Below are 13,071 nucleotides of genomic sequence, written 5' to 3' on the forward strand. Positions count from 1 at the left end.
TGTGCCCAGCCTGTCCCCATCATGGTCACTCTGTCCCTGCTGCTGCAGCCACATGACCCTGTGTCCCCTGTGTCCCCCCCTGTCCCCACTGCAGCCATTCAGGCTCCACCCCATCCTCATGTCAGCCACCACAGCCACACTGTCCCCGCCCAGCCCACTGTCACCACTGTGTCACTACAACAGCCACCACATTGTCACCTCAGCCACCACAGCCACCCTGTGTGGCGCTGTCACCACAGCCACGCTGTCCTCACCTCAGCCACCGTGTGTGACACTGATCACTGGCAGTGACCCCATCCTGACCTCAGCCACCAGAGCCACCCTGTCCCCCTGTGTCCCCCTGCCACCACGGCCACCCTGTCCCCATAAAGCCCCCATGTCCCCCTGCCACCACAGCCACTCTGTGCTTGTCACAATCCCTGCCACCGTGGTCACGCGGTCCCCCAGGACAGCCACTGTCCCCACCACAGCCACTCCATCCTCACCTTGGCCACCAGGGCCACCCTGTCTCCTCCCCACCATGGCCACCCTGTCCTCATCTTGGCCACCACAGCCACCCTGTCCCCACCACGGCCACCCTGTCCCCACCATGATCGCCCTGTCCCCACCATGATTGCCCTGTCCCCACCACAGCCTCTTTGTCCCCACCACGGCCACTCTGTCCCCGCCATGACCGCCCTGTGCCCACCCCGGCCACTCAGTCCCCGTGCCCCCCCCGTGTCCCCATCCCGGGGCGGGGCTGCCCGGGGCGCGGTGCCGGCTCGGTCCCAGCCCTGGCCGCGGCCCCGGCGGATCCCGCCCCGGGGGCGGGCGGTGCCGGGCGGTGCCGGTGACATCAGCCGTGAAAAGGGCGCGGGCGGCGGCATCCGGCACTGCCGCCCCGGGAGCGCGGGACCGGCGCCGCAGGTAGGGAGGGGCTGGCACCGGGCACCGGGCACAGGTGGGCACGTGATGGATGGGGGATGGCACCGGGAGCGCCACGGGCACCGGGAAGGAGATGCGGACCGGGACAGCGACAGGGGCGGAGATGGGAACCCGCTCGGGACCTGCCACCGGTCCCCGGGGCGCGCCCGGTGTCCCCCGGGGTGTCCCCCCGTCCCACCCCGGTAGCGGTTGCGGCCGGACCGCGCCCGCGGAGCCGCCGGGACACGCGGCCGCGCCCGGGAAACGGGACCGGGGCGCGGCTTCCGGCCCCGCCGTGCGGGGAGCCCCGGGGCGCGCCCGCGGGGCTGGCTCCGGTCCCCCTCCCCGACGCCACCGGGGTGGCCGCGTCCCCCCCGGTGTCCCCCTCCCCGCTGCTCCCGGGGGGCTCTGGGCACCCCAGGGTGGTCGAGCCCTGGGTACAGCCTCTCCCTGCTGTCCCCGGGGTGTGTCGGGGTCCCCAAGGTGTCCTCCTGAGGGTTGGGGTCCCCTCCCTGTTGGCACTGGAGTGTTCCCGGGGTCCCCAGGGTGGCTCGGTCCCAGCGGGGCTGGGCACAGCGCTTTCCCTGCCAGTCCTTGGAGAGAGCTCGGGGGTGCCCAGGCTGTCCCTGGAAACCCCCGGGTGGCTGCCCCATAACTGGGACCTTCGCTGTCCCCACGATGGCCGCAGGCTCCCCAGCCCAGCCGGGTTGGGCGCACCCTCCCCCCGCCGAGTCCGGAGGTCGCCGGGGCAGCGGGGCTGGGTCCGGGTGTGTCCCCATCCCGCCTGGGCAAGCTCCGGCTGGGTCGGGAAATGATCCCAGTTCCAGCTCCTCTTTGTTTCCCAATGCCTTGGCCCCCGGCCGGCCGCTCCCCACGCCACTCCCCGCGGGGTCCCCGTGCCCCAGGCCTGGCCCTGGAGACCCCCGCGGTGGCCCAAGGCTTTGGCTCTGGGGGCACACCCGGCTGGGCTCGGTTTTCCTCCTGTCCCTGAGGGCAGCACGTCCTGGGGCTGCTTCTGGTGACAGGACCCCCGAGCTGGGTGTGTGACAGGGGTGAACTCTGCCCCGAGCTCAGCCTGGCACCGCTGGGTGTTGCCTGGGCACCCCCCTGGGCAGCAACTGCCACATGTCCCCAGCTGGGACAGGGACACAGGGGCAAGGCTGGGCTGCCTGCTTGTGTTCTGGCTTCTCGGTGCCCCCAAATGCCAGCGGGGCAGGACAGGGCATGGGGGCAATGAGTGGGTGGGCAGCCTCATGTGCCCACCACGGCACTGGTGGGCAGAGGGCATAGAGAGACCCCCAGGGGCTCGGGACACCCTGGCTGCACGGGCAGGGCCACTCTGCTCATGTCCCCCGTGGGCATTATCTCCAGCATGGGCGGCACCGCTCCAGCGGCACCTTGGCACAGCACCTGGCCAGGGGTGGGGTCTGGCTGCCCCGCCGGGGTGGGGACACCGCCGCCATCAGCCCTGGCCCCACGCTCCCCTGCCAGTCCCGGATCTGGCTCCGGGCCCGAGCAAACGGGCGAGATCTGCAAACAAGCTCCGACCGGCTCCCGGTGGCTGCCAAGCCCGCGCGGGGCCGGGCCGTGGCATGGGGATGCTCAGGGTGGCACGGAGGGGTCACGGTGCTGCCCACCCTGCGGCCCCTTGGGTGGGCACAGAGCCAGTGCCTGCTCCCGGCCAGCTGGGCAGGAAGAGGGCAGAGCCCGGGCAGCGCCTGGCCTGGCTGATAAGGCTCCACGCCGGACGTCCAGGCAGGACAGGGCTCACGGGGTGGGCGCTGCGGTGCCACCGGAGCCACCAACGGGTGCCATCCCCGCAGACCCCCCTGCCATCAGCATGGCGAACCGGGGCCCCTCGTACGGGCTGAGCCGGGAGGTGCAGCAGAAGATCGACCGGCAGTACGACCCCGAGCTGGAGCAGGTGCTGGTGCGCTGGATCCTGGCGCAGTGCGGCGGTGACGGTGGCAGCGCGGTGGCACAGCCGGCGCCCGGCAGGGACGGCTTCCAGCAGTGGCTGAAGGATGGCACCGTGAGTAGCCCCGGGGCCAGCCGGGCAGGGAGTGACCGTGCCACACACCTGAGGCTAACCCTAACCCTGCTCCTGCCTGCAGGTGCTGTGCCGGCTCATCAACAGCCTCCACCCGCGGGGACAGGCGCCCGTGGCCAAAATCCAGGCGTCGGCCATGGCCTTCAAGCAGATGGAGCAGATCTCACAGTTCCTGCAGGCGGCCGAGCGCTACGGCATCGCCGCCACCGACATCTTCCAGACTGTGGATCTCTGGGAAGGTGAGGGACCCGGAGGCCGTGGGGTGGGATGGGGATGGGGGTGGAAACAGAGCTGAGCCCGCTGTGGGTCCTCCAGGGAAGAACATGGCGTGCGTGCAGAGGACCCTGATGAACCTGGGCAGCCTGGCCGTGGCCAAAGGTGACGGGCTCTTCGTGGGAGACCCCAACTGGTTCCCCAAGTAGGTGGTGGGGGTGCTGGAGAGGGAGGAGGCCGGGCTGGGGGTGGGGGGGGGGGGTCCCTTGGGGATGCTGACACCCGCTGTGCCCGCAGGAAGTCGCAGGAGAACCGGCGCGTCTTCTCCGAGGACAAGCTGAAGGAGGGGCAGAGCGTCATCGGGCTGCAGATGGGCACCAACCGGGGCGCCTCGCAGGCTGGCATGACGGGCTACGGGATGCCCCGCCAGATCCTCTGAGCCCCTCCAGACCCCCCAGGCCTCTGCCTGCCAGGGGGGGCCTCCCCAAACTGCCTTAACCCCCGCCGTGGACCAGCCGGGTGCCCCCCGGCCCCAGTTTTGTCAGGACCAAAGGAATTTTTTTATTATTATTATTTGGCTGGGTGGGGGCGGTGCTGCTGCGCCCACCCCGCTGCCCCGCAGTGCCTTGGGGGCTGCTGGAGGGGCCCCCAGCGTGCTGGGGAGCAACCCCTGCGCCCCAATAAAAGGATCCTCTTCTTTCCAGGCCTGGATGGTCGTGATTTGGGGCTGGGGGAGGGCAGGGGGCTCCTGCTGGGTTGGGGGGGGACACCCCGGTCTGGGGGTGCAGAGACCCCGCGGCCGCGTGGAGGGGCGGGGCCACGTCCAAGGGGGCGGGGTCATAAGGGAGTGGGCGGGGCTGAGTTGTTGCTGTTTGGCAGCGCCCCCTGGTGGCCGGGACAGCTCCGTGCAGCGCCCTCTGCTGGCCATGTTTATAACTGCACCTATCATGAAAAATCAGATTATTTTCCTCCCGAGTTTGTGGTAAATTTGTGGTTTTGTGTCGTTTCTTTTCTACTAAAGAGCTGTTATTCCCTTTTCTACATTTTTCCATGAAAGCCCCGTATTTTTTAACTTGTAATAACTTGGAGGAAGGGGGCTTCTTTTCCATTCCTGCCCTCCTTGGCAGATATTTGTTTTTTGTTTTTCAAACCAAGATGCGCAGGAAGGAAAGAATTCCACCCTCATTTCTTGTGGCCCCCGGGAGTCCAAAAGTAGCCAAAGCCATTTTGTCTGGAAGCAATCCTTGGGTGTTTGTTATTGATAAAGAAGGGCAGGGAAAATGAGCAAAACTCGTCTTGATTAAAATGATCTAAAACCTTCAGAACACCAAATAAATATCAAAGATGGAAAATTCCTGGGTCTTGCCAGGACAAGGATTGGACAAAGTCAGCACCGGAGGAGATAAAAGCTGCCAGGGTGAAGGTTTGGCCAAAGGGTGAAGCAGAGTTTGGGTGTTGACCTCGAACCAATAAAATTAAAAATAAAAAATAAAAGGGGTTTTAACCAATTTAATCCCCTAAAATATGGGAAAAAGAGGGATTTTCCTTAATTTAAATTTCTCAAATGATGGGGAAAGAGGGGGTTTCTCAATTTAAACCCTTAATAAGGGTTTCACACCCACTTTAAACCTTAACATGATGAAAACAGGGGGTGACCCTAAATTCAAACCCCAAAAATGCCAAAGGATGTGGGGATGATGATGATGGAAATGTATAAAATCGAGGTAAAACCCCCAAAATAAGCACTGTAGTTCAGAATATCGAGCAGCAGGTGGCAATGCTACTCCACGGAAAACAGAAAGTATTAAAAAAAAAAAAATCCAAGAAATTCTGAGTGACTCTGAAAAACGGAGCTCACTCCTTAGAATTTTTAAAAGTTTAATAAAAGGAGGAAAAAAGGACAAATTTTCCAGCTCTGAGGCTTTAGAGGAACAGCAAAAGAGCACCCGAAAAGGTTAAAATAATTTTCTCTATATAGAGGAATATTGCTGGGATTACATCAGTGGATGGCTTTACACAGGTTTTTTTAGTTACACAAAAGTATTTTCACATCTTAGGTTCTATATAATATATAATATATTATTTATTATATATATTATACATTAGATAATATATAGTATACATTATACAATATACAAAATATAAATATAAAATATACGATATACAAAATATATATTATACAATATATAATATATAATTTTTAATATATAAGAAAATAAATAATATATAATATAATAAAGAATATATAATATAATAAAGAATATATAATATAATAATATATACTATATACTACATTATATATTATATATTATATATTATATATTATATATTATATATTATATATTATATATTTATTATATATAATATATAATATATAATATATAATATATAATATATAATATATAATATATAATATATTATATATTATATAATATATACTATATATTATATAGTATATATTATACATTATATTATATTAGTAATATATATTATATATTATCTTATATTTGTAATATATAAGATATATTATATTACATTATATAATATAATATCTCATATATAGTGTATATATACTATTACTTTTTACATATTATATAGTATAGTACATATATAGTGTAATCTGTATTAAAATGATAAATTATATATTATAAAGAGTATATTATGATATATTATTATAAATTATAATGTATACTATAATACATTATAATATATTATAATATATTATATTACATATAATATTATATGTAATATATAATTATATATTATGTTATATTATGTTATATTATGTTATATTATGTTATATTATGTTATATTATGTTATATTATATTATATTATATTATATTATATTATATTATATTATATTATATTATATTATATTATATTATATTATATTATATTATATTATTTTACTATACTATATTATATTATATTTTACTATACTATATTATATTATATTTTACTATACTATATTATATCATATCATATTATATTATATTTGACATATTATTATGTGTCATATAATATATAATTATAATATATTATATATTATATATGTAATTTATCTTATATAATATATCATTTATAGTAGAGAATACATTATATATACTATAGAATATATTATGTATATAATATAATATGTAATAATATTATTATATATAATATAATATTATTACATATCAGATATGATATGATATGATATGATATGATATGATATAATATAAACAATATAATATAATTAATATAATCTATATTATAGCTAAAGTGAGTTATAATTGTACCATATCGAAATACTTTTAGATAAATACAAAAGCTACGGAAGCTGTGGGATGGGGACTCCCAGTGTCCCCCAGTGTCCCCCAGTGTCCCCCAGTGTCACAGCACGCCCCCATGGGTGTCACCAGTGTCCTGCACTCTCCCCTGTGGTCCTGGCAGCTCTGCGTGGGTCACCTGGGGGTCCTTGGGGGGGACAGTAAAGACACCTGGCTTGGGGTGACACCCGTGGGTGACATGTCCGTGTCCCCACCCATCCCCCATACTCACCCCCTGCCCGCTCGGTGTCCAGCCCCTCCCCCTCCTCCAGGGGTTCTGGGGGGGCCCTGTGGGGATAAGGGGGGGTCTGGGGGGGTCTCTGGGGATAAGGGGGGTCTGGGGGGTCTCTGGGGATAAGGCGGGGTCTGAGGGGTCTCTGGGGATAAGGGGGGGTCTGAGGGGTCTCTGGGGATAAGGGGGGGCCTGAGGGGTGTCTGGGGAGGGGGTCAAGGTGAGCCATGGCTGGAGCTCCCCACTCACTTGTCCTTGGATTTCCTGGCAGCTGCAAGAAAAAGAGGTTGGGGTGATCATGGGCTGCCCTGGGCACCCACTGGAGCCCAGAGCCCCCACCAGGCACTGATTTCTACTGGACTCCCAGGTCCCTGCACCCCAAATCACCTCTGAGGAGCCCCAGAACACCTGAGCCCCCCAGGTACTCCAACCCCCTCCCCAGGACACATGAACCGCCTCAGGACCCTGATTCTTCACCCGGCCCCTGAGCGCCCCTCAAGTCCCCAAGAGCCCCAAGAACGGAACGCAGAGAAGCCACCAAACTGCTCCAGGATCCCTGAAGAGCTCTCAACATCCCTGCACAACTCTCCAACACCTCCCTGAAAGGCCCCAGGAGATCCCAGTGACGCCCCAATATTCCTCAAGGCCCCTCCTAGGACAGCCCAGGACCCTCCAGAATGCCCCCAAGCCTGTGAGCACCCCAAGCAAAGGTCACCCCAAGCCCCATGCCCCCCCCCAGTCTGTGGGGCTGCCCCCCACTTCCTGTAGGACCTTGTCCCCCCCCCCCCCCATTGTCACCCATCCCGCTGGTTCCACCAGTGACAGCCCCCGATGACAGCCAGGAGCAGGAGCAGGAACAGGAGGGTCCTGCCGACATTCACAGCCACTGCTGGGGACAGAGGGGACACACTGGGGTCACCTTGAACCCCGGGGGTCCTGAAAACACCCGGCAACCCCTTGTGACCCCACCTGTGACCCAGGGTGACCAAGGTGTCACCTCCAGTTCCAGCTCTGGGCTGAGTGACCTGAACACGCGGTGCCCGTCCTGTCCCAGCTGGTTGGTGGCCACGCACTGGTAGGTGCCCGAATGTCCCACATCGATGTCCCTGAGCTCCAGGAGGGGACCCCGGGCCACCTCCTGCCCATTGTGCAGCCAGGTGAAGGTGACAGGGGCTGAGCCCACCTGCACCGAACAGTGCAGGGTGACGTTGTCACCTGCGTGCACCTGGTGTGACAGGGGACTGAGGGTGATGGTGGCATTGGCCACGGGCACTGCGGGGACACAGACAGGGCTGGAACATGGCAAGGTGGGATGGGGGTGCCGTGAGTGGGGTCACCCCCAACCCCAGGGTCCCACTCACCCAGGACGGTGACTTTCAGGGGGTCACTCTCAGCCACGCTGTCCCCGTCGCTGACCCGGCACCGGTACTGGCCGCTGTCATTGTCCCCAACGTGCTGCAGCTCCAGGCGGGGGCCGGTGCCCAGCGGTGCCCCTGAGCCCTCCCGGTGCCAGGAGAAGGACCGGGGACCTGTCCCCGCCGCCACTTCGCAGCTCAGCACCAGGCTGTCCCCGAGTGCCACCTGTCCCCCAGGAGGCTGCGCTGACAGGGACACCCCTGAGAGTGGGACCCCTGAAGGAGGAGGGGACAGCAGGGGACAGTGAGAGACCCGGGGGGGGAGGAGAGGGGCAGGGGGACCCAGAGAGGGAGAGGGGCAAAGAGATTGGAGGGGGGGGGAATTGGAAACGGGGGAATGGGGGGAGTCAGGGAGGGGACACCTGCAGAAGGAGGTGGGTGGCCCAAAGAAGTGGACCCAGGGAGGGGATGGTGGGACCAGGGGAACTTCCAGCGACCTCGGAGAGAAGTGGGGGCACACAGGTAAGGGTGAGAAGACGCAGTGAGGGAAGGGGAACACGGGCCAGGAATGGGGGACCTGTGGAGGGACCAGGGGCAGGGATGTCAGGACACGGAAAAGGTGTCAGAGATGGGTGGGGGTTCCCCTGTAGGGCTGGGGGACCCCTCAGGGACCCGAGAAAGGAGCAGGGGGAAACCAGGGAGGGATCCGGGAAAGGTTGGAGGCCCCAGGGCAGGTGTCAGGAAGGACTGGGGGTGTCCAGTCAGCACTGGGGGTGCCGAGGAGCATCTGGAGGCTCCCCATGCCCATCCCTGCACTCACTGAGCACCGTGACGCAGAGCCGGGCACTGCTCTTCCAGACGGCCCCGCCCTCGGGAGCGCACCTGGCAGCTGTAATTCCCCGAGTGGGAGACCCCCACGGAGGGCACCAGCAGCTGTGGGGACACCTGCGGGCCCCCCAGCACCTGCCCGTCCAGGTAGAACACGTGCAGGAGGGGTCTGGGGGCCGCAGGGGGCTGGGGGTGCTGAGGCAGCTGAGAGTCAGGGGCGACCCCAGGGTGGGCTCGGGGGGACCCTCCAGCACCAGCACTGAGAAGAGCTCTGGGAAGGAGAGGGGAGGTGAGGACTGTGACTCTGAGTCTGCTGGGAAGTGGCTGTGGGGGTGTCAGGAGACTGGAGTTCCAGCCGAGGGGGTGCTCACCGTGCACTGTCACTGTCACTGGCGACGACTCCCGAAACTTCCCTGATGCCCAGTATTCCACCAGGCCCTTGCAGTGGTAGCTGCCGCTGGGCTGTAGCTGCAGAGGGGACAGGGAGAGCACGGTCCCATCACGGAGTCTCCCCAGTTCCTGCCCCTCGCAGACGAAGGACACCCTGGTGACCCTGCGGTTCCGCCAGCCCCGGCAGCGCAGTGTCACTGTGTCCCCCTCCAGCAGCGCCAGCACCGGCACCTGCAGCACCAGATAGTCTGGGGGACAGAGGGGTCCTGTCACACCCAATGGCACCGGGACACCTCCTTTGGGTCACACCCAGAGCACCAGAGGTCCCCAATTCCAAGACAGGGTTGCCCCATACAGGGATGCTCTGGGATGTCCCCAGAGCAGGGGACAGGCTCTGGTCACACAGGAGGTGACCCATGGAGTGGAGTCCACCCAGAGCCCTCGGAGTCCCTGTGGGTGCCAGGCTGGGGACACCCAAACCCCCCTCACCATCTAAGACTGTCACGGGTGGGCTGAGCCCAGTGTCGGGTCTCTCACACGTGTAGGTGCCACTCTTGGTGACAGTGAAGTGGTCGCCTCCCTTCTGCCACCAGCGCTGCCCGTCCCTGTACCAGGTGGTGTCACCGGCGGTCCCCAAGCCCTGGCAGGTCAGTGTCACCTGGTCCCACTCCACTGCTGGCCTCCAAAGGGGCTCCACGAGGAGCTGGGTGGTCTGGGCACCTGCGGGTGACAGGGGACACCAGCCTGGCAGGGCCAGCTCGGGGCTGGGGACAGCAGGGTGGGGACATGGCATCCCCCGAGGACTCACCAGCGAGGCCGAGGGTCTGGGCTGGAAGGGAGAAGGGACAGGGCTGGGTGGGGGAGGCACCGTGGGGACAGCAGCACGGGGTGTGGGGGCTGTCCCCAAAAGGTCTCTGTGGTGGCACTGGTGTGGCACAGAGATCTCGAGGACAGGGACACAGCAGACAACTCTGCTCAGGCATGGGGACCCCGTGCTGGCTCAGATCACTCCCACCAGCCCCACGGCCACATCCCCATGGCCCTGTGCCCATGGTCCCATTCCATTGACACCTGTCCCCTTGGCCACAACACAAGGTGCTTGTCCCCTTGTCCCTGTATCCCTGTACCCCTGTCCCTGTCCTCACAGCTGTCCCAGCCTCAAGGCTCCTTCTGCCACATCCATCCCCACATCTCCATTCCCCTGTCCCTGTCCCTGCATCCCAGTTCCCACATTCCTGTCTCCCTCTTCCTGTCCCCAAAGCCACCCCACAACTCTGGTCACACTGGGTGCCATGCCCTGCTGGCATTGGGAACCTCAGGAGACCCACAGCCCCCCTATGCCCCCTCCCCATCCCTGGGCTGTCAGCCCTGTGCCCAGGGCACTTATCCCACAGGAGCAGTGCCACATTCCCGGCCATCCCGGTGTCCCCAGCCATGTGCACTGGCTGTCACTCGCTGCCGGGGGTGGCTGTCCCCTCACTGGTGGCTCTTTGGCCAGAGGGGAAGAAAGTGAGGACAGGTCTCGCCCTCGTGCATAGGTGGCCCTTGGTAGGGGCAGGGTGGCCACAAGCTGGGGACAGGCTGTGGGCAGGGTGGGGACAGGGTGGGGACAGGATGGGGACAAGGCTGTGTAGGACAAGGTGGGACATGGTGTTCCCAGGAGGGGGGGGCTCAGGGGCTTTGGGGAGCCAGGGATGGGGGAGCCATGGGAATGGGGGTGCGGAGGAGGGGGAGTCACTGGGAATGGGGGTGCCATGGGAATGGGGGTGCCCAGGGCTGTGGGGACTCAGGGATGGGAGTGCCAGGGGAACGTGGGCTCCAGGGATTTGGGGCCATGGGATGGGGGAATGGTGGGGGAATGGGAGGTCTCGTGGGAATGGGGGTCCTGGGAGGATCAAGATGCTGGTGGAAGGAGGTTTGTAGGGGATGGAATGAAGAGTAGAGGGTTCCTTGGGAATGAGGTGCTGGGCCATGGAGATCCTGGGGAGTGGCTGTACTGGGCTGGGGGTTTCAGACAGGGCAGGACCTGAGGAATGGGGCTCCCATGGTTTGATTTCTGGTTGAATGGGGGTGCCAGGGGTGGGCAGTGCCTGGGTGGGCACAGGGGTCTCAGCTCCTTCCCTGCGTGCCTCAGATTTTGGGGATCCCCAGAGCCCAGCACAGCCCCCACAAGGTGCTGGCAGGCTGCGGGTCCCACCGGGAAGATTCGGATGTGCTCTGGGTGTGTGGAGCTGCTGCACAGGTGAGAATTCTGTGGGGGAAAAAGGCCGGCCTGTGGTTTGAACAGCCCTGCAAGGAGCACAAACCCCAAAGGGAGCCCAAGCAGCGGCTCTGGGAGGGCCTTTGATGGTTTTCAGAGCAGGGCTGGCTGGAAACCCCCACTGCAGGGGCAGCTGAGAGGGAACCAGTCCGGAAATGCAGCAATTGATCATTTGTTCCTCTTGGTAAGGGACTGAGAGAAACCACAAACTACTGCAAATCCCACAACACTCAGCTCAACTGCCTGACCTGGGACCCTCCTTCTTGAACAAAACCTGCAGCTCTTTGGAACCTTCCAGAAAGAATGTTTTGACTCAGCCTGGGGCCATCAGATAAGAGGGAACCATGTAGAAATATTGAGCAGGGGCTCTGCCGGCGGCCATGGTGGGGCTGTGGGGAGTGACCCTGTGTGGATTCCAGGTGTCCCCAAAGCTGCTCCATCCCTGCCCTCCTCACCTGAGGGAAAGGCTAAAGGGTTTGCAGGAATTGTGCTGTAAAGCCACCAGAGGTGCTGCTGTGGGCCCGAGACCTGCCTGGGGTCAGGCGCTGCCTTCCTTCCATCTGGGATCATGGAGAGCGGCCGGGGGTGTTGGGCAAGGCATGTACCAGGCCCCGGGACACTGCTACGCTGCCAGTGGGCACTGGGATCCAACCTGCTGCCTTGGGGGCTTCTGCCCGCTGCCGGTGGTGGTGCCGGGACCGATTGGTGCCCGTGAGTTGGCCAAAGGAGCGATTTCCCCTCCTGCCTCCCGTGCGAGGCCGCCATGGCCCCTGAGGGGATGGAGCTCGAGCGGGGCGCCCCCTGCTGGCCGGGAGTGCTCCCTGCAGCGCCCCCTGCTGGCCGCGGTTATCACTGCCACAAAAACCAACAGCGCTGGGCGGGAGGGAAAGTTCTGGGTTTGTGTTGTTGGTTCTGTTCTGGTTTATAAATTTCCCAGGAAAGAGCTGGTATTCCTTTTCCTGCACATATGCCTGGACGCCCCATCATTTTTGAAATTAAACACGTCCTTCCACATGGGTCTTCTTTCCATTCCAGGAACGTTCCCACTTTCCTTGACGGACATTTCTCTTTAAATGAGTTGCCAATTCCTGGGTTCCAGCATGGATGGGACAGACACTCCAAGAGCAGACAGGGTCAGGGAATTGGAGACCTCACTCTCTGCGTTTTAAGCCAGTTCGGTCACTAAGGGCCCTCTCCCCAGCTGGCACTTCTGGTCACCCTGCCACTCAGGAGCTGGCATTGGCAGAGTGTCACACTGTCCACAGTGTGCCATGGCTGACAGACTGATGGACAGATGGGGCCCTGTCTCACCAAAAGCAAGGCTTGACCCACCCCTGCCACACACAGCTGCTCCAAAATGTCTCCAGACATCAAACTTTTCCTGTCTCTGACACCCCACCCTGTGCCATGGCCTGATCCCGACTGCCCTGGCAAAGGGGGAGGGTCCAGAACCCCCACAGGGCCTTTGTGACATCCTGGTGTGGGGAACAGGGCAGAGGAGGGGTTTGGGACAGGGGAGAAGAGAATCCAG

At 58.3% G+C, this 13,071-nt stretch overlaps 2 protein-coding genes across 2 annotated transcripts; one reads left to right on the forward strand and one right to left on the reverse strand.

Annotated features, from left to right (window-relative positions):
- The first annotated feature begins 751 nt into the window (after positions 1–751).
- On the forward strand, positions 752–3,869 carry TAGLN2 (transgelin 2). Its single transcript, XM_059870972.1, has 5 exons — positions 752–906; positions 2,727–2,935; positions 3,018–3,192; positions 3,269–3,371; positions 3,464–3,869. The coding sequence occupies exons 2-5, from the start codon at positions 2,744–2,746 to the stop codon at positions 3,603–3,605; spliced, it is 612 nt and encodes a 203-aa protein (XP_059726955.1). The 5' UTR covers positions 752–906; positions 2,727–2,743; the 3' UTR covers positions 3,606–3,869.
- Positions 3,870–6,952: 3,083 nt separating this feature from the next.
- LOC132340127 (Fc receptor-like protein 3) lies at positions 6,953–12,305 on the reverse strand. The gene is given in 11 exon segments (XM_059870926.1): positions 6,953–6,978; positions 7,677–7,979; positions 8,069–8,338; positions 8,883–8,934; positions 8,936–9,063; positions 9,066–9,161; positions 9,262–9,528; positions 9,770–10,000; positions 10,089–10,109; positions 10,687–10,748; positions 12,286–12,305. Coding segments are annotated over 11 exon segments (1,476 nt in total).
- Positions 12,306–13,071: the final 766 nt, after the last annotated feature.

The sequence above is a fragment of the Haemorhous mexicanus genome, chromosome 31 (assembly GCF_027477595.1).
Source record: "Haemorhous mexicanus isolate bHaeMex1 chromosome 31, bHaeMex1.pri, whole genome shotgun sequence".
NCBI lineage: Eukaryota > Metazoa > Chordata > Aves > Passeriformes > Fringillidae > Haemorhous > Haemorhous mexicanus.

What these genes read in the sequence shown, in the direction of transcription:
- TAGLN2 (XM_059870972.1), top strand. Translation starts at nt 2,744, where the DNA reads ATGGCGAACCGGGGCCCCTCGTACGGGCTGAGCCGGGAGGTGCAGCAG. An exon ending in AGTGGCTGAAGGATGGCACC is followed by an intron (nt 2,936 to 3,017) that starts GTGAGTAGCCCC and finishes TCCTGCCTGCAG; the next exon opens with GTGCTGTGCCGGCTCATCAA. An exon ending in GACTGTGGATCTCTGGGAAG is followed by an intron (nt 3,193 to 3,268) that starts GTGAGGGACCCG and finishes TGGGTCCTCCAG; the next exon opens with GGAAGAACATGGCGTGCGTG.